General features: G+C 33.9%; 1 protein-coding gene across 2 annotated transcripts in view; it reads right to left on the reverse strand.

Moving 5' to 3' along the window:
• Nucleotides 1–2,843: 2,843 nt before the first annotated feature.
• Nucleotides 2,844–22,280, reverse strand: part of LOC126828869 (serine/threonine-protein kinase Nek4) — a 50,508-nt gene continuing 31,071 nt past the window's right edge. Inside the window, exons 4-12 of one of the 2 annotated variants that reach the window (XM_050558946.2) lie at nt 21,924–22,020; nt 20,690–20,797; nt 19,361–19,498; nt 18,234–18,413; nt 15,501–15,587; nt 12,127–12,211; nt 8,379–8,430; nt 7,951–8,035; nt 2,844–6,521 (exon numbers count right to left, since the gene is read on the reverse strand). In XM_050558946.2, coding sequence (XP_050414903.1) covers nt 6,411–6,521; nt 7,951–8,035; nt 8,379–8,430; nt 12,127–12,211; nt 15,501–15,587; nt 18,234–18,413; nt 19,361–19,498; nt 20,690–20,797; nt 21,924–22,020 — 943 coding nt within the window. In that variant the 3' untranslated portion in view covers nt 2,844–6,410. The remainder of the gene's footprint in view (nt 6,522–7,950; nt 8,036–8,378; nt 8,431–12,126; nt 12,212–15,500; nt 15,588–18,233; nt 18,414–19,360; nt 19,499–20,689; nt 20,798–21,923; nt 22,021–22,280) is intronic. The other variant, XM_050558947.2, reaches the window with a different exon arrangement.

A 22,280-nucleotide genomic window follows, 5' to 3' on the forward strand; every position in this document is an offset into this window, starting at 1 on the left:
AATCACTTCCGTATTTTTTTCTTTCTTAATTACAAATGGCAAATAAAACCATTTATTTTAGATCAGTAGTGGAATACCGCGTTTTATCAGTGAAATAAAAGTGTTATTCCACTGGCTAGCAGTGAAATAGTTGTTTTTACCTAAAATGATTGTAAAATCATAAAATAAATAGAACATTTGTCGTTTTGTCGTGAATAACACATTTTATTTCATCTCTAAGCAAGAAAACGTTTATATTTTCACTCATGGTATACGCATTCGTGAAAATATAGGTTTTCTTGCTTCTCGATGAAATAAAATATGTTATTCACTCTAAAACGACAAATATCCTCTATAGAATACATGACTCGTGTACTGATTATAAAATGTTAATTGTGTCTAAAATATTTGATATATTAGGATCCTATATTTCCACAGCAAGATAACAGTATCAATATTGATTGAAATGGACAAATATTGAATTCTAATTCGTGTTGTTAATTTCGAATATTATAGAAAATATTGAGTTAGAGGATTGACTCCTTTAACCATTGTATTGCCGAATGGTTAGCATGTGCGTGCTGTATCATAAGGTCTGTCATTGAGTCAACTGGCGTGGTTTCAATTTCCCGGTTGTACGTGACAAGGAGTAGGGTCGCCTGTCCAACCTCTCCGGTTTTCTCCCACAGCTTAAGACCTTTACGCGCAAGCGAATTATTGAAATAAAATTGAACCATGTGTTAGTCCCGAAATAACCTAGTTTGCACCGAGTGGACGTTAAATTCTCTCCCTCTCTCTCTCTCTCTCCCTCTCTCCCTCCCCCCCCCCCCCCATTTAACCATTGAGCAATAAGAACAATATAAATTCATCTATAAATAATTTGACATGTTCATTCACAATCAGAAAAAAATAGTTTAAATTAAACAGAAAATCAATGAGCGTGTAGGATAAAATAAACCTGTTGATATACAGTTATTTTTGAATGCTTCTCTGGGGATAAAAAAAAGTCGGTAACTTAATGTAAAGTACTTCAAGGAAAACGGGGATTTTTGTATAAATTTGTTTGTCATCAATTACGTTAATGTCTAATGTAACCTTCTATTTACACATTTGTACTGTGTATATGTATACTTATTTCAAAAATACAACAGTGGGCGTCTGTATGTATGTATAGCAATATGGATTACTAACAGAGTGAGGGGGTGGTAAGAGAAATGGAATAAGTGATATGGGGTTTAACGTCCTACTGTTCTGCTCCGACTGGGCTAATGAAGACTGGCATATGCCATACAGTGTGCTATTTTGGGAATTTTTGCCCGAGCAGCGGCACTATGGCCTACTCTTTTATCGAATTCTAGCTGGCGCGGGATCTTTAACGTACATGCCAATGTATACACGGGACCTCGGTTTTCCGTCCCATCCGCATGACTAGACAACTGTCCATGTCTGGCCCTCCGTGTGAGAGAGAGAGAGAGGGGGGGGGCTCGTTAAGATTTTTGAAATATGAAATTATCAATGATCATTTTGCTGTGCATGCTGCCTAGATAAGAAACCTCATCCCTCAACCCTCCGTGTTCCGAGATAAGATATGGTACTATTTAATTTTACCTTGCAAAAACCGATGTGAGTCAGATCGGGATTCAAAAAGCAAAACTATCAATTTCTTTTCAAAATATCACCTGATTACTGATTCGGAGAGAATGCTGCATTTTAGTCATTTTAATACCCATTTACACTAAATAGGAAATAATTTTTACCTACAAATACGTCAAACGCCTTTATTTATTTTTCCAACACATAAAAAAATGTTTTAGAATTTAATTTGTCGCAGGAAAAAAGTTAATATTTCTGGCTCATTAAGCCGCATCGATGTCATCCTTATCAGTGATTGTAGCGGCCTAGCAAATATTCACTGCGGATCAGTGTGTATAATACCATGACTCCAGATATATTTTTTAAATTAGGCTAGTAGGTCACATCAAATCAAATATGTCACTTGACACTAATTATAGTTTGATTTAGTGTGGCAGCTTTGACTTCAATTTGAGAAGTCATAGGATATGTTTTGCCAGAAACGTTCATAAGTCTTAAGGCCATAGAAATTCAAGATTTATATCAAATGTTTTTAGATGGCAATAGTGAGTAGCTAATATTGTTTTTTTATTAACACGTTTAAATTTAAATGACAAGTACGCCGTTGTCTTGATGAAATGGGTAAGTGGACAGCTTCCGTTTTCTCCAATTAAAATTATAACTAAATAATTATCACAAGAGCTAAAGGGAGCAGTGCCGTTGTTTAGAAAGAGTAATCTCCCTTTAGTCTTTGTTTTTTGTTTCTTCTTCACTAGAAATAAAATGAAATAAATTTAATATCCGACTGGGCTAGCAGTGCTACAGCCTAATGTTATATCGAATTCAACTGCCAAGGGTTCTCCTTGCTGGATCAATCATCATTTAACTATAAATGGGTTACACGTCAATTTTTAGACCAAGATATGGTATTTTGTTTTAGTGATTATGTATGCTATGTTTGCTAAAACATTTAGAGGACATCTGGTTTAAAAATAATGTTTTTCAAATCCTGCAATATTTCTATCACATCCAATGACAAAACTAGGCCATTTCGGGACTAACACATGGTTCAATTTTTAATTTCAAACATTCGCTAGCGCATGGGTTTTTTTAGCAGTGGGGGGAAACCAGAAGACCCGGAGAAAACCCACGAGGCAACCCTACTCCTAGTCACCTACATGTGGGGAATCAAAACCAGGTCACTGGACTCAATTACACAGTAATCCACTAGATCCCCCCACCCCCATTGTCGTCGGGGGGGGGGGGGGACACAAGTAAAAATAATACGAATAAAATTTTGAGATCATTTTTTATTATTAAATTCTGCAAATCAATCATTTAATATTTATACATTTTTTATGAAATTTTCTTATCAAGTTAAATTCACGAACAAGAATTAAAAAAGACTTATATCCACATCATTTGGTCCTCTTTCAAATAATTTTTCACAGTTTTAAAACTTTGTGTAAATAAATTCATAAATTACAAATGAAAACACGTAAAACTTCAGATTTGAGTTTCTATGATCAAGATGTGACTAGGTTTTCAATAATTCTTGGAATAATATAACATGAATATCACATATATCATACATTAATCAGGACCAGTTTGACGTTGTTGCAGGCCCCTGGGTAAAGCCGAGCACTGGGCCCCTACCTACATAACCAACCTCACACGAATACAAATATAGGCTAAATGGTGGATAAAATTAAACATATATTTATTGTATTGGTACTTCCAATAAAATCAATGTTTAAATAGTAAATCACAACATAGGCTACGTAGATAAGCATGAGGCTCCTATGTTCGTGGGCCTTCAAGGCAACTGCCCAGTGTGCCCATCCGTTAAGACGACTCATATCAATGATTGGTCCTAAATTAACATGTAGATCTTAATGCCAAAAAAAGTACAATAAACAGTATTTTATGATTACCGTTACATGTATATAGAACATCTGAAGTAACATCAATGCATGTTCATTACATACAGTAACTGTTTCCTTAGCAGTTCAGTACAGTAACTGTTTCCTTAGCTGTTGAGTACACACGGTTACTGTTTTTTTAGCTGTTCAGTACAAAAAATACTGTTTTCTTAGCTGTTCAGTACTTAAAGTAGTGTTTTCTTAGCTGTTCAGTACTTAAAGTAGTGTTTTCTTAGCTGTTCAGTACTTAAAGTACTGGTTTCTTAGCAGTTTAGTACATACAAATTCTGGGGTTTTTTAGCTTTTCAGTATACACAATTACTGTAATGTCACTGTTCAGTATATAAAATTATTGTTTTCTTAGTTGTTCAGTACAAAAAATTACTATTTCCTTAGCTGTTCATTACATAGAGTTACTGTTTGCTTAACTGTTCAGTACATACAGTTAATGTTTGCTTAGATGTTCATTACATACAGTTACTGATTTCTAACAAAAAAAGGGACAAATAATGCACAAACATATTGCAATTTCTACTTCTAGCATATATATATACAGATACATATAGTTACAATATATTTACATTTTATATAAACAGTGAATTATATACATACCATTCAATAATAGCAATATTATTTACATATATCTATTACCGTACCAACGCAATCCCTCATAAGCAAGCCTGTTAATTAGGCACTTGTCACAGATAATGTCCGGCACAGATTCATGCTTTGTCAGGCACTAAACCTCTGGTGTCTGTCATTTTGTCCGGCACTGATTTGTCTTTTTTAATGATATTATTAATACATGTCCGGTACTAAGTTGACAATGTCAGGTACTATTTCATTAGTGCCTGACATTTTGGCAGGTACATCAACAACCGTTATTTCCAGGCCTGCTCATAAGTCAAATTGGTTTTCAATGCTAGTCAAATTGTTTTTTCAATGCTAGTCAATTGTTGTGTTTGAATACTTGTCAAAGTGCTTTTCAATGCTAGTCATTTATTTATTTTAACGGTTTGTTAACAAGTACAATAAGTAAACAAGCTCACCTGTACCAGAATAACAAGGTATCAGCAGCCTTTACTATTAGTACTCTATTATTATCAAATACTTAAACTATCTTCTTTAAATGGCATTTAGTAATTGGAATGTACATGTAATCAAATAACACACCATGTATTGATAACAATTACTATGGTTTGTTGCACTGTTATGTTTCAACAAGATTGTTATTTGGCTTAAACTATAATTGGCTTTGAAAGGCCTAACAAATTAGGAGGTCAATGGTAATTTGAAAGTGTTTCATACAATTACCTCTACATGTACAGACAATTACATGTACATACAAATACATGTACAGACAACTACATGTACAGACAATTACATGTACAGACAGACTTAATGAAGATTATACCAAGCCATCATTTATTATGAAATTAATTTCTTTATCATAAATCATCTACCACCTTATTGCAATATTTCAAAAAGCTAAAATCAATAGCTAGCAATCAAAATAAAATAGACACATGCACTATCATACCAATAACAGATACAAATCAAGCAATTAATGTCCCAAATTTTATTCATCATATTTTCTGATCAATAAAATTTTTATTGGGTCAAACAAAGGAATCAAAACCACGCCAGTTGACTCAATGACAGACCTTATGATACAGCGCGCACGTGCTAACCATTCGGCCATCCAACCCCCCCATTAATAACACAATGATTCACTAAAAGCCAAATAAGTTAAATAAAAATGATGTTACACGTTATTATCTCCCTTTTTATCTCCACAACAAATCAATTATTTCATTTTTCTATAAATGACCTTTTAAACTCGCTATTTCGGACAATTTCACAGTTTAGTCAACACCAAAATGTACTTAAATTGATTAATTAACATTTCATAGAGAAAACAAAACCACAATATTAACGGAAGATAATCTTCCGGCATGTATTCAATCAGAAAAAACATCAACAGTTGATAATCTTCCGACATGGATTCAATCGGAATAAACATCCACCGCAGATAATCTTCCGACATGGATTCAATCGGAATAAACATCAACGGTAGAGGCCCATGAAAATATTTTATCCAACATTTATAGGTGGCACTGGCTTGTTGATATCTTCTGTAGAGGATGTTGTGAAACTTTCTATTTATCATATCTTTGTAAATATTGAACCATTGATATTCTTTTTATGCTAGATTCCCACTATTACGATTCGTGCTACGATTGAAATCGTGGTTGTAATCGTGGTGATCCTATCAATTCTTATTTTGTGGTCAGTCGCAGCAATCGTATTGACCGCATCGAAACGTATCCAAACGCTTTTGCACATGGCAGATCAAGGACTCAATAGGGACAATCCTACCGTAACGCATCACACGGCAGTGGGAACCTAGCATTATAAACCCAACTCTCACAATATTGTGGTTAGCAGGCGAATCAAAGTCCCTCAAATAACAACCAGTGACTTCAATAATCATAATATTTTCCTGAATACAAAAAGAGATTCAAGAAAACTTCCTTCTACGACCTGATCATCTTCTGTTGATTAGTATTGGCTCCGTTTTCTTTTGAAGTTTCTGACTTCTCAAGGAAGAATTCATCACAGGTTCTTCTGGAAATGATGTTGATAGTCTAGGTAGGCTATCATCCACAATTATTTAGCCTCACCACTCAGCCCCGCACCGCTCAATTAATCATTTCAATTATTTATATTATGTGTACACTTACACAGTAAGCGTAACATTATGAGGAAATCCTACTAGCATCCTTATACAGACATAGTAACACACAGTCTGCTATATTTGGGAATGTCGATCACCAAGCGAATCAAGTCAAATAAGTTCTGAATTCTCGTATCCATCCTATTATCGCATTTATGTAGGCATCCTGGGATTTTACAATATTAAAGCAAAACTCTTCATCATCGTGCAGAATCAAAATTTTGCATGCCCAAGTCTAAGATACGTAACTGCATAATGCTGTCTCCATACTCTGAAAACTTCTTCTCTCCGAGAACTGCAAGAAGATTTTTCTGAAATAAAAAGCACAGAGAATTAACATATCATCAAAACAATCTTTGACATTTTGAAGAATTAGAAATCCCCAAACAGAGAGAGAGAGAGAGATGTGGTTTAAGTTCACTTGACACAAACTAGGTCATTTTGGGACTAACATATGGTTCAATTGTGTTTCAGTAATTCGCTTGGTCGTAAGGGTCTTTAGTAGTGGGAGGAAACTGGATGTCCTGGAGAAACCCACAAGGTTGGGCAGGCGACACTACTTCTTGTCACATACAACGGGAGAATCGAAACCACGTTAGTTGACTCAATGACAGACCTTATGATACAAGCGTGCATGTGCTAACCATTCGGTCATCCAATCCCTCAATAACACTAAGATACTGGTCAATAATACAACAGTTATAGTATACAGTCAATCAATAACCGATCTATATCATACTGTATACCATAACTGTAGGGAAGTTTCTATATTTCTAATATCTGTCAACCAATAATTATAAGATCGCCAGGGAGTTGAAAGATTTAGATTCAGATGAAAATATAACTTTTCTGATTATTCTTTATAACACACACAGTTCTATGGATAATTATCATTATATTATGTACACATGACGTTTCGACAAGATTTCACTGGTCGTTATCAAGCATACAAATTGTGTATATAATATAGTGATTGTTATCCATAGAACTGTGTTATATTATGTTCAATCACTAAATGCCATTCAAAGACTGATTATTCTTCTATCTGGCTTAAATCTTAATAATGGTAGCTCTGTAGAACAATATATATTAAAGATACATTATGTAAGATTTAAATAAAGAAACGGTTGTTCTTGCTATAATGGTTCGAAATAATGAAAATTGAATATAGGGCCTATTAAAACTTTATTCCGAGTGAAGTTGGGTGTTGTAAGATGTAGCGTAGTTCGTTTATTATCGTAGCAATGGTACTTGACAATCAAGTCTCAATTATCCATTTTATCATTAAATTTTTAAATCTCGCAAGTGTTTCAATCTATTTAAATCTCTGCCACCCAATGGTTTAGAGAGTTGATTATGGTCTTATCATGTAAATATATGTGTAATTAATAATTTATACATTTGAAGCCAAAAGAAAGACCTGCAATAGGCAGATTTAGCTCTTGCATAATGTATGTTTAAATAAACTATCGAAAGGAGAAAGTGAGAACAAATTTCGATATTGAAACAGAACTCTGTAAATTTAATACGTACAACGATACGGCACACATAAGTAGAAGTAGAACCATAGTAATTGACAATCATTGCAGTTGTTGTTTGTCTATCTATGAATGAATAAAAAAATTGCCCGTTCCGAGATGAACAATTTATGACCTGTAGTAGGCCGATTTAGTTCTTACATAACGCATCTTTACTGGTCGGTCTATTGCAGTATACATATTGATATTAATTGTTGATTACCTTTAATTCAACAGGATTGTGGGTATGTTCCATGGTTTCAAACGTCTTTATTAAAGTAGCCTCTCCTATACCAACAGCACATTTTCTATAATAGAGAGAGAAATGGGATTTAACATCCACTCAATTCAAACTAGGTCATTTTGGGACTGACATATGATTCAATTTTATTTCAATAATTCGCTTGCTCGTAGGGGTCTTTAGCAGTGGGAGGAAACCGAAGGACCCAGAGAAAACCTGCAAGGTTCGACATGCGATCCTACTCCTTGTCACAAACAACCGGAGAATCGAAACACCGCCACTTGACCCAATGACAGACTTTATGATACAGCGCGCACGTGCTAACCATTTGGCCATCCAAACTCCCGAATAGCATATATAAGTATAGCTACATCTATATCAATGGTATAAATCAAGGAGCCTTTTCTTACCTTTGTAAATCTTGCATCTGTTTTAATAATACAGTTTTATCTTTCACAGCATCTATAAAATACAGATTAATTTATAGAAATCTGAATAAAATACCAAAGTACAGGTACATATGTTAAAGGGACAATAACACTCTTGCTGGCTTGAAAGCTCCAGAAAATAAATAATATCTCTATCTAAATACTAGATGTTTAAGTGTCCTACCTGTTGTGTAAATTATCCATTACATCCTATTTTACTTGTCCAGAGGGTTCGAAAATATTTTTAAATCGAAGTTTCATTTGAAAAGGTTTACGTTAGACGTTTCAAACCATTATGATGACTTTTTCAAAATGTTTAAATAAGGTGTGTTAAGATGAAATTTGTATCATCAATTAATTGAAATATTCTAAAATAGTACAATTTGTTGACCAGAATAAAGATTGGGACATATTATTCAGTTACAACAAGAGTGGTATTGAGCCTTTAAACAAATCTTGTAGGTAGTTAAAAACTATGCTGAAAATTTCAGTCAAACTGTTCCACTCTGAACCAAGATATTAACGATTGATTTTTTGGACTAGGCTCGGTCATCATTACGATACGATAAAAAACATAGTCTCGATTATTCATTTTTGATTTAATCATCAATGAGCATTGAGCAGCAGATGGGATTCAAATCCAGTGAAAATCCGAGACATAAGATGGCATCGAGAGTTGATTATGGTCTTTTCATGTTAATAATTTATATAACCTCCAGACCTAAAGAAAGACCTGCAATAGGCAGATTTAGCTCTTGCATAATGTATGTTTAAGTATTAACTTGGTTGTAAGAGATAAGACATCAATGCTCTATATAGATGAATTTATGTAATCTTCAGATTATTTCCAAATCCATTATATCAGTATATTGTATATACTCATGTCATATTTGAAATAAAATATTGTTTACCCCCCCTCCCCAAAAAAAATCAAAATCAACAAAGAGCTTTAACAATAACTAGAAAATATTGAAGCCTGCACAAAGATTTCCTGATAATATAAAAGTAATTGAAGTCCAATATACAACAATACATAACTCAAATATTGGTTAATACGATGCATTCTCATAATCCCAGCATTCAATACCTTCACAATGTTAAACTATAATGATACAGACTTAAAGTCTCGACAAGGTGAACATTAGCATTGGTGTTCGGTGAACTGACACATACATGTACTACATCACGAAAGAAAAATATGTAACCCAGGCCAAATGCAATTAAGTGTGCAAATAAAGTCTAAACTTGGTGGGAAAGGTCTTTACATGGTACAACCTATTTTACATGCTATTTAAGGCCATACCCAAAAAAATATTCTGTTTCAAGTTTACTTGGTGGGAAAGGACTTTACATTGATACAACCTATTTTACATGCTATTTAAGGCCATACCAAAAAAAATATTCTGTTTCAAGTTTACTTGGTGGGAAAGGACTTTACATGGTACAACCTATTTTACATGCTATTTAAGGCCATACCAAAAAAATATTCTGTTTCAAGTTTACTTGGTGGGAAAGGACTTTACATTGATACAACCTATTTTACATGCTATGTAAGGCCATACCAAAAAAATATTCTGTTTCAAGTTTACTTGGTGGGAAAGGACTTTACATCGGTGCAACCTATTTTACATGCTATTTAAGGCCATACCAAAAAAATATTCTGTTTCAAATTTACTTGGTGGGAAAGGACTTTACATCGGTACAACCTATTTTACATGCTATGTAAGGCCATACCAAAAACAATATTATGGTACTCTGACACTCTTTTTCAAAAATCTGTAGTGGGGAGGTTTTTATTTTTGCTTTGTCAAAGGATCACTACTGGGCTATATAGGAATGTACGATTATCCAGTATTATTTTTGATTGTCAATAACATTTATCAGGGTTGCATACTTGATAATTGAGTCTGCAATGCATTTCTAGATTCATTTGAAATTTTTCATACAGTTACTTTCAGGAAAAGATTTACATGCAGTAAAGTGGTTGTAGCTGAGCAACGTAATATATTTTTAATATGGCCTAATATACACAATATGGCGTAATATACACATTATGGCTTAATATACAAAATCACCATTCACATACACACAAGATGAGAAAACGTACAATTTTTCTGTATCATACAAAACATATCATAGCTAGAATTAGCAAAAGTACATTTACTACTTAATATCGCCCAAATAACAAACACAGGTTGTCATGCAATGAAATAATGTTCACCAGCATCTAAGTGGTTCAAGCAGTTACGAACGGCACAAATCAAAAATATGTTTAAAAAGATCAGATCTTAATTAAAGCCTCTAAGGTGTTAACACAATTTTGTAACAAAGGGGAATAACTCTGGAAAATTGACAGGCTTTTCCTTTCAATAGGATAGGATAAATTTCAGAAAGATAGGTTAACAATTGCAGTCCATAAAGTTCAAACAAGATTTTGAAAGAAAGGGACATAACTCTAGGTGTGTGTGTAATCGGAGAATCTTTATCCATTTCACAAAGCTATATGAATTATTGTAGTCTCTATTGTGTTAATGGTGAATGGACCGAAGTGACAGCAACATGCAACCACATTAAAATGTGAGCGTTTAAATATTTACGATTGTCTTAATGAATTTAGCATTTCATTATGGAAACACTGTGTACTATTTGCTTATTTTTAGCATACGATATCAATAAAATTTAACAAACAAATTAAAGCATGTAACATCCACAATATAAACCAAACAAAGACTTTATCATAATGTTGTCTACGATATCACCCTCGTGACTGTGGACATAAAACCCCAGGAACAAACCATTTATCATAATGCATGTACTAGAGTTTATTTTCGTTATATAAATTATAATACCAATTATACCAATTATATTTTCAAGAGAACCCTGTTTTTTTTTTCTAACCGTCGATAGGACAAGACGATTTTTCTTTGCCAGGCTCTCCGTACCATACCTCGGTTAAGAGGAAATCAGGCTTAAGCCTCAGACAGACAAGCACATTTTTTTGCTCCCATTCTGGACAATTCTTAAAATCGCTAAAAAAAATCGCTTGTGTTCCCGTTCACATGGCTTCCACATGAGTCACATGATCGACGTAATTTACTCACAGAGTGGCATACGCCCTCGAGACAATCGCTAAATGCGCTTCTTCGTGATCAGCTGTAAAAAATCGCTGGTGAATTTCAATCGGCGCGATCAGGTGAAAAAATACGCTCATCTGTCCTAGGCTTTAGAAATCCGAAGAATTTTGTTGGCGAAAAACGTTATAGAACCGGAGATCTCATTGTTAGTGAGCAAACAGAGCTCCAGAGATTAATAAATGTTAACGAAATGAAATGGGGTTTAACGTCCTACAGTTCTGCTTCGACTGGGCTAATGAAGATGGGCATACGCCACACAGTGTGCTATGAGGGAAATTTGCCCAGATAACAGCTCTATGGCCTACTCTTTATCAAATTCCAACTGCCAAGGGATCTTTTACGTGCACGCCAATGTATACATGGTACCTTGGTTTTTTGTCCCATCCAAACAACTAGACAGCTGTCCTTGTCAGGCCCTCCGTCCTGCATCACTGACAAGGGGAAACTATGTCAGAAAATCCTGACTAACTTTCTCGGCCAATGCAGGGATCGAACACACAACCTCCAGGCTAGCGAACATAAATACTAACATTTTGCGACAATGTCTTGGTTTGGTTATACTTCATGCAATAAATAGTGATATAACATTTACATACGTGCATCAACACCAGTACCTGGATACCACAACGTAGATTCAATATGGCTGCTTTTTCTATTAGGAGCTCTAACTGGGCTAGGTAACTGTTAAACAAATGAATTATTAAACTCAAAAAATTTAAAATGTGTATAAATTTTAAAAAAAATAATAAAATATATGTTAATATATGTTATTGTATAAAGTTTTTAAGAACAGATGCGAAATTTATTAGGTTTTTCTAGCTGTTATATTAAATTCTAAAAGATTTATATACTGGAATTAGCTATATTTTTGTTAATGCATAATTAGTTTCTAAAAGGTTAAACAGTTTAAAGCAGGCTATATATATATATATATTTTGCAGGGGTATACATTCTTCCAAAATGGACCCTTTTTTTTAACTGTAAATAGTTTTTCTTCCTAAGCTCGAATCAAAATAGTACATGTATATATTTTGAGTATTTTCATCCTTTAACTTATTTCTTACGAATAAGATTCATAAAGAAAAAGTACAAAAATTAAATTAGTGCAGGTAGGAAGAAAGAAAAAAAAATTGTCTTATGGGTTACCAGCACAGAAATGGAGCTATCAATTTTAAAGGTGGGTACATTTTCTTCCTAACTGATTTCAGAATTAAGTCATCATGTACCTTTTTTTTCCAGGATAAATTTACGAGCAAAAGAAAGAATATATACCCCTTGAATTTTGTATGCATTTATAAACATACTAGCGAAATATAGATCAGAATATAATTTATTTATTTACAAATCAGTACTTGGTTCCGAAAAAAATAGCAAATTAAAGTTGACTTAAAGATACAATCCCACAAAAGTACTTATCGGGTGATTATTTCCAATAAAAGTATGACAATTTTGGTATATATGGAAAGTAGAGACACCTAATCTTTCTAGAAAAGTACTGGATTCCTTGAAAAACACCCATGGAGTGCGCACAGGACAAAATTAAGAGGGTGTCACTAATTGGCAGTCTGACGATTAAAGGCTGTCTGCTCGAGGGACGTCAATGGTTGCACACGAAGATTGTCTTATCTCTCGGCGTTAGCGAGCGCTTAATGTATATGTTGATAAACTTGATGGTGAGTGAACTACGAAAAAGTGAAGGACTTAAACGTACAACAGTTTCTGGGATGAAAACCGCAGAAAAAGCCATGGGCAGTGGATAATCCGAGAATTTAATTATGCTTCGATATTTATGATTTTTTATAGCTTGGGGTATTTCCTCGCGAATACAATGTTTTGAGATGGAGAGAGAGAAATGGGGTTTAACGTCCACTCGACACAAACTACGTCATTTTGGGACTAACACATGGTTCAATTTTATTTCAATAATTCACATGCTCATAGTGGGAGGAAACCGGAGGACCTGGAGAAAACCCATGAGGTTGGACAGGCGAACCTACTCCTTGTCACATACAACCTAGGAATCGAAACCATGCCAGTTGACTCAATTTTATTTCAATAATTCACCCAGTTTGTATGCGGGAAGGTATCTTTAAGATCAAAATTTACTTACTCTGCTTCCATCATTACTACAATTTGTTACTGATATACATATATATATTATGATCTATATTTCACTCAAAATTGTGTTATTTTTAAATTTCAAGACCCAGAAGGTATTTAGTTGTAATTTATACAGATAATATCTGATGAATAAACGGTAGATATAAAGCGTCATATTCCTTTTAAAGTGGGGGTATGTCAACCTTAAAACTCAACTCAACACCGTAACAAATCAAGATATAAACCTGTTCCCCGTTTTACAAAACATTCTCAGACTTAAGTTAAGAATTTACTCAAAATTGTTTGCCTTATTTCAACTAAAATATATAGCCCTTTATAAAATCTTTGTTGTTTTAATGTATCAAATACATCAATAAGAAACTATGTGCAAAGTTTTGTGTTTCTGGATCAAAGACATATTTCTCGTAAACAGTGATTGAGTAAATTCTTAACTTGAGTGTGAGAATGTATTGTGAACTCGGGGGAGGGGGATGGGGGCGGGACTCACCTTTCCCACATACTTGGCTGATTGGTGCCGAATTTGACTGGGTGAAGATCTTAAACATACATTATGCAAGAGCTAAATCTGCCTATTGCAGGTCTTTCTTTAGGCCTTAAATGTTATCTAAATTATTAATTAGACATTAATTAACTTATCCAGATCATAATCAACTCCCAATGCCATTGCTAGCCTGTGATGTTTACTGGATTTGAATTCATTTTTGGATGGATGATTTAACGATTTTTTATCACACCAACTTTAGTAATGATGATCGAGCAATTTGACTGAAATTTTTAGGATATTTTCTTTATGTCATCTATTTATCTGCCAGCTCTTTATCTCATCTCCCATAATGCCCCTTAAACTGTCCTTCAATTATAAATTACATGCCATAAAGTTAGAATGGGATCTTGTAAGAGAGTTTATAGCAGAGCCCTCACTTCAATTTTTGTTATATTTTGTTTAACCTCAAATTACTAAGATATATTTTCCATAAATTTTACCAATAAAAACTATAAATTTATTTGTACTTATTGTGTTTTTTTAGTTAAATTCTTTGAAATTCTAATTTTATGGCATTGCTTAGAAATTTGTCCATTTCTCAATGAATAAACTATATCTCAATTGTGTATTTTATGGTTAAATTCTTAAATGGACGCAGTGTTCTAATCTACTTAAAATCAAAGCCATCCGATGCTCTAGAGAGATAATTATGGGCTTGTCATGTTAAACATACATTATGCAAGAGTTAACTCTGCAGTTCTTCCTTTAGGCCCGAAATGTTATCAAAATTAATTAACTTATCCAGACCATAATGAAATCTTGATGCCTGCAATGTTTACTGGATTTGAATACATTTTGTGATGGATGATTTAACATCAAAATGGATAATCAAGACTTTGTTTTTCATTGTACCTACTTAAGTAATGATGACCGAGACTAGGCCTAAAATTCAATCGCTAATATCTCAGTTCAGAGTGGAGCAATTTGACTGAAATTTTCAGCATATTCACTTTACATTATCTATTTTTTAACTATTATAGTGTGAACAGTCAACTCTTTATCTAATCTCCCATAATGTATCCTTAATACATGTTTGAATAATAACATTTGAAACCAGAAAAAAAGACCTGCAATAGGCTGATTTAGCTCTTACATAATGAATCTTTAAGAGTCTTAACAAACTGTGTTGAGTTGAATTATATAAGTACATATACCCAGCTGTAAACATGTGCTAGAAGGTGTTATATGCTTACACCAATAAAAAGATAAAAGAAACTATCCATGCATATCCATGCATACTCAACAAATCCAATCCAAATACATTTTGGGCCTTTAAAATTCGAGAATATAAGTTAGAATGATCACCTCACTGATAGGTTTTCCATTGTGACTAACCCAGTGTAAATATGGTAGAACACGGACAGTTTGATACACCACTTCATCGGAGAACCTCTATATTAATAGTAGAAATTAGAAACAGGCTTCTGTATGAATAGCTTCGCTATGAATACAATCTGAATAAAACACAGATCCTATTTCGTTTCGTTTTTTACAGCTCAAAAATTTCGCTTTACTTGTCTTTACTACACTAGGATCTGGAAGAGTTGTTATATCACCCTAGTTTTGGATGATGTGAGGGATTAGCCAATGAAACTGTCTGTTATGGCCAGTTCTTGGCATGTGGTGCACGGAACTGTGGGTATCCTAGTAGAAACATCAATGCTGATTGATTAATCAAATGTCTGTCGTCATAGGGTCAAAAGCCGTTCGTATGACCCCTGAAACAACTCCCACTACTACTGGTCAGATCTTCATGTAGTAGAGGCCATTGAAAGTATAAAACGAAACGGAATAAAGATCTGTATTTTAATCAGACTGGTATGAATAGTATAAATTAGAAATCGGCTTCTATATTGCATAAAATTAGAAATAGGCTTCTATATAATAGAAATAAGCTTCTATATAATAGAAATAGGCTTCTATATAATAGAAATAAGCTTCTATATAATAGAAATAGGCTTCTATATAATAGAAATAAGCTTCTATATAATAGAAATAGGCTTCTATATAATAGAAATAGGCTTCTATATAATAGAAATAAGCTTCTATATAATAGAAATAGGCTTCTATATAATAGAAATAAGCTTCTATATAATAGAAATAGGCTTCTATATAATAGAAATAGGCTTCTATATAATAGAAATAGGCTTCTATATAATAGAAATAGGCTTCTATATAATTTGTTGAGGATTATAGGGCTTTAAGAGAAACAGAGCAAAGAAGGCAGTGCATGGAACTGGATCTAAAATTATGACCTGAAAATCCATTCAGCTTACTGAGGAATTAGTTTTAGATAACTATCAACACTTTGCAAACACATGTTTTGTAGCAATGTGCACGCAAATATAAAGACTAGCGGTTGCCAGGCAAGATACGCCCACATTTTGCAAGAGATCGATAGAGAACAAGCTAAAAAAAAAGCCATTATCCAGGAAGTTATGTTCCGAAATGCGCAAATATCGAAAGGGACTGAGATATTTGGGATATAAAGATATATTTTAATTTTCATCAAAATCGGATAAAAATTGTGATTTCTACCGCTGCCTCACTAAACAAGCGACTGCCATGCAAGAAACGCCCAGGGAGAACAAGGTAAGAAAAAGTGATTTTTGTACTATTAGGGGCCATAATACAGGATGTTACAGTCCGACATGAGTCAATATTGAAAGGAACCACGATTTGTGGGAAATAACCATTTTAAGTCTCATCAAAACATGATTTTTTGTACAATCAGGGGCCATAATTCATGAAGTTATGGTCCGATACACACCAATATCGAAAGAAACTGAAATCTTTTGGATTTTTTAATACAAACCTATATTTCAAGTTTCGGCAAAATCAGATAAAAATTGTGACCTGTATATACAGTGTCCACAAACAAAATGTGAACGGACTCCAGACAAACGAACATACAGGGGCGACGACAATATACATCTACATGAAAATGTGGGCGTATAATAAGGACTGTATGACCCATTTTTATTTGCTAATACAATTTTTTCATACCTGAGAGATACGACGCTGTGTTACAACTATCTTGAAACAATTTCAACTTTACATTTATGCACATAATGTCACAGGAATAAAAAATTTCATGCCAAAAGATTTTCCCAAAAATTGATTGACAAAAATTTCTGCAAGCAATTGTAATTATATTATTAGCTAAAGTATTTATCATTATTACATCGGTTTTGATGTGACTTGGTCAGATTGAGTGGGGTTTTTTATTTCAAATTTCTCTACCATAATGGAATTTACTTTGTTTAAATTATGCTTAAGTTATTTCCCCCCAATGAGTGTTTTTTTTTTTTTTCAAATTTCCCTACCATAATGGAATTTACATTGTTTAAATTATGCTGAAGTTAATTCCCCATGAATTCTAACTGAATTGTTTGTTAAAATCTGTTGAGAAGAATTTGTTTTCAGTGCTTTAATCATATCACCATAAAGATAACAGAGTGGCAAGAGTTTATCAGTTGTAGGTGTTAGAATTCAGTGAAATGTTACAAAAGATTGAGAGCTGGAAGTTGTAGACCAATTTAAATTAGTTAGTATTACCATATCCAAAAAGAATGCATTAATAACAATTATTTCAAAATCAAATCTCATTCATAGAATTTCAATAATCAAATCTTATTCATAGAATTTCAAAACCAAATCTCATTCATAGAATTTCAATAATTTAGTGCAGTTTGTTTTGTTTTTTTTTTAAATTAGCAAACTTTCAAAAACAAATCTCATTTATAGAATTTCAATTCTTTTTTTTTTTTTTTTAAATTAGCCAACATGATGCTCCCGGAGAATTCTAAATCTAATTGAGTCTTCTGTTTCCAGCATGATATAAATTACACATACATTTGCTACACTAAAAATAACAGAAATAAAAGTATTTGTGTACTCCAAGTTTTCTAGAAAACCATACCTCCCTAATTCAAATTAAATTCACCAAAACAATGTTAAAATTTTATCTAGTAAAAAAAAATTTTAAAAACTCCAAAACTTTAGAAATTAGAATTTAAATAATTTAAATTTACGTACAGGTTTCCCATCAGGAACATCCAGTGTTTTAACAGACTCCACGACATCTACTGGAACTTGTATGGTACTAACATCAAACATTGGACTAAATACGACTTGTTCTGCTGTTAATTCTTTTATTATATGTCGTGGTGTTACTTTTAATGTCTCAAGTTTCATATCTTTAATGATCGACATTGGCTGAAAAAAAAATCAAAATTTGATCTCACTGATTTGATCGTAAAATTAGTGCTCACATATATATTTGAATAGTTTTTTCAACTGATAGTTTGGTATTCTTTATTCGAAATGGGGTTTAATGTCATACTTTTCTGCACCGACTGGGTTAATAAAGACAGGGTTGACCATGACCTTTACGGCAAATGGAATGAGATGAAATGGGGTTTAACGTCGTCCTGTTCAGCACAAACTTGGCTAATGCCTTCTACCTATGACTTAAATTGTCCGCTATGTAATTTTAGGGCAGGTATCCGTTTCCTTCAAAGTACCAGCTCTGAGATATAGCTTGTTAACACACAGCCAATCATAACATACACTATAATAAGACAATGTTTAGGAAATACTCTATTTTTCGTGTTTGGATTGTCTCCCTTGTTGTGGGTTTGTTTTCATATTGAGTTAAGCCTGTATCCCTGCAGACCTGGGACTGTACAGCACAGTGAATAATTACGGCCGTTCCCGAAAATACACTTGATTCGATAGTACTTTTATTGTTTATTACTTGCAATGTCGGAGTGTCTTGCATCTTGTTTGTCTTCTCAATTACAGTTTGTTTATGTGTGGTGCAATTCTATAGTTACTATAGTGGCAAGAGAGAGGAATGGGGTTTAACATCCACTTGACACAAACTAGGTCATTTCGTGACTAACATATGGTTCAATTATATTTCAATAATACCCTTGTACGTAGGGGTCATTAGCTGTGGGAGAAAAAAATTGAGGACCCGGAGAAAACCCACAAGGTTGAACAGGCGACCCTACTCATTGCAGGGAATCAAAACCATGCCACTTGACTCAATGACAGACCTTATGATCTAACATGCAGGCGTTGCACACAAACCCTGCACCATAGTCACACGCATATGTGGGCCGACAACATAAACAACTACATGTAAATTGAAAACTAACCCGTTTGTGCCTGTATTGTTTAACGAAATCCTTCTCTAGAAGTTCCTCAGCACTAGGACGTTTATGTTTGTCTTTCTCTAACATGATTCTACCTAACTCACGTAACTCTTCACTATAGTTACCTTGTATTGCTGGAGGCTGAAATTATATATAGACATATTATAGCATTAAAGATAAATTGTGTAAGATTTAGATAAAGGGTTGATCATTCTTGCTATAATAGCTCAAAATTAGATAATGTAAAAGGAAATATTGAAAATTTCATTGAAATTACTTCATTCTGAGCCAAGTTATCACTGTTTGTCATTTTGGCAAGATGTGTGCACTGTGATATACAGGACACTGGTACAGTATATTCGGTACTTAGCCTCTCTTTCCCACTTTTAAATCAAATTTTTAAATGGCAAACCGTTCTAATCTAGTTACAATCTTGAGTATCCTATGCCATCGAGAGTTGATTATGGTCTTGTTTTGTTAATAGATGTCTAATTAATAGTTTATATAACATTTCAGGCCTAAAGAAAGACCTGCAATAGACAGATTTAGCTCTTGCATAATATATGTATAAACAGTGTTTGTTTAAAGTCGTGCATCAACATGGAGGAATCTTAACAACGGCAGCAATGACAATCAAGGCTACACCGTTCTTCTAACGACGATAACTCGGCTCAGCATGACGAAATTTGACTTAAATTTTCAACATATTCCCTTTTCATTATCTATTTTGTAACTATTAGAACTGTCAAATCTTTATCTAATCTTACATAATGCCCCTTTAATGTTAGGATTTCCAATTGTACGGGATATTGATGACTGTGTCGTCTTGTTAGATCTGACTCTACACTTTTCAAATTCTGTTTATTTACATAGAATAAATGCCTTAATCGCTTATTATTTAAAGATACATTATGGGAGATTCGATAACGAGTTGGCAGTTCTCACTATAATAGTTAAAAACTAGATAATGTTAAGGCAATTTGCTGAAAATTTCATTCAAATTGATCCACTATGAACCGAGAACAAAGTGACTGAATTTCCACCTAGCCTTGATCATCATCACTAAAGTCAGTACGATAAACAGCATAGTCTCGATTATCCATTTAACCGTTAAATCGTAAAGGAAAGTTATGCAGTAAATCGGCTCACAATCCACTAAAGATCGCAGGCTGGCGATGCCATCTAGAGTTGATTATGGTGTGGATAGGTTAATTAATGTCTAATTAATAATTTAGATATTACATTTCAGGCCTAAAGAAAGACTGCAACAGACAAATTTAGCTCTTGCATAATGTATGTTTAATTAAAACTGATCTCAATAATTAAACTTACATCATTATTTATGACTTTGAGGAGTAAAAAATTAAGATAAGGTGCATCATATGCTCTTTCTCTGGCCGTCATCTCGTACACAATACAACCTAAACTCCATATATCAGTCTGAAATTAAATAAAACAAATTTAATATCTTGTAAAATGAGAGGGACCACAGCTGTGGGGAAGAACTTGTAATATGACTCACAGGGAGCCACAGTGCTTTGCGGAGAATGGCACTGGCTCCAGTGACTAGAAAGTGCCCAATTCAATCTCGGTAAGGACAGTTCCACAGGATTTACCATCCTGGTTTTCCCTTGTCCAGTGTACCATTGGCAGCACGTCAAAGATCATTTGACAGAAAATGATATAAGAATATGCCATTGTGCACTGCCTGGGCGAAATTCCCCTCATATCGTACTGCATTATGTATGTCTCTATTTCTTAGAGCGCAGTTAACCCAATTTCATTTCCTATGCCTCCTGTGTACCATTGGCAGTCCGTCACAGATTATCTGACAGTTTGAAACCAATATAAGAGTATGCCATATTGCACTTTCTGGGCAAAATTCCCCTCATAGCACACTGCATTATGTAGATATTAGTGCAATTAACCCGATTTCATTTCCTATGACTCATTGCTCTGACAACATATATTATATTATGAAATTGGACAAGTTCGGAATGTAGGCCAGACATCTGTTCACCTTGTTTAATATGACTGAAATGACAAACATTTGACATATGCAACTATCAGTATTTACTAACAGCCATAGAGAGAGAGTCTAGCCAACTGTTCTATCAATTGTGATTGGGTAGCAGAATGTCGAGCAGCCGCATAGTGAAAGGGACGCAATGACAAGCATTGCATCATGTTTTGAGTTTTTGCGCCCTCTCGTGAATAGCAAAAAAACATGCGGTTTTCAACATTATAATGCAAACAGTGTCAAATATGCACCAGGGTCAGATATGCTACAAACTGACTCTAGCATGTTCCACACAGTCCAACATTATTTAGTGGCGCTGGGAGGGACTGCCACCTCACCCCCTCACCCCGCACACAGAAATAAATATGGTTCCTCCTTGTCAGTGGTGCAGGATAAAGGTCCTGGCAATGGACAACACACACGTATAGTTATTCGGATGGGCCAAAAAAAACGCTGCCCATGTGCAAATAATATAACCATTGATTGGTGGAATTCTATGATACTGATAAATGGAATTTTATGATAAGTGGAATCCATTTCATTTACCTTTTCATTGTAACCAGTATATGTAAAAACTTCTGGACTCATATAATACGGTGTTCCTACCCACGCTTTTATTTCTTCCTCTGAATTATCTAATATTCTGTAAGTGTTTAAAACAACATTACATAAACAACATAACATAAACAACATTACATAAACAATATTTCTAAAGATAAACAACTTGCTGTAACAACAGATGCAACAAAGGAATATCTAGTTATTCCGTTTCGAGAACATGAATTTGCTCATTCAAGTCTGCCGATAATATATTGGAATTGTTGAGATTATGGTGCTACCCTGATAAAATTACCCAAGTTGACTTCCGTATTTAAATTTTATATTAGTAATATTGTACCATAT

This window comes from Patella vulgata, chromosome 7 (genome assembly GCF_932274485.2).
Source record: "Patella vulgata chromosome 7, xgPatVulg1.2, whole genome shotgun sequence".
Lineage (NCBI taxonomy): Eukaryota > Metazoa > Mollusca > Gastropoda > Patellidae > Patella > Patella vulgata.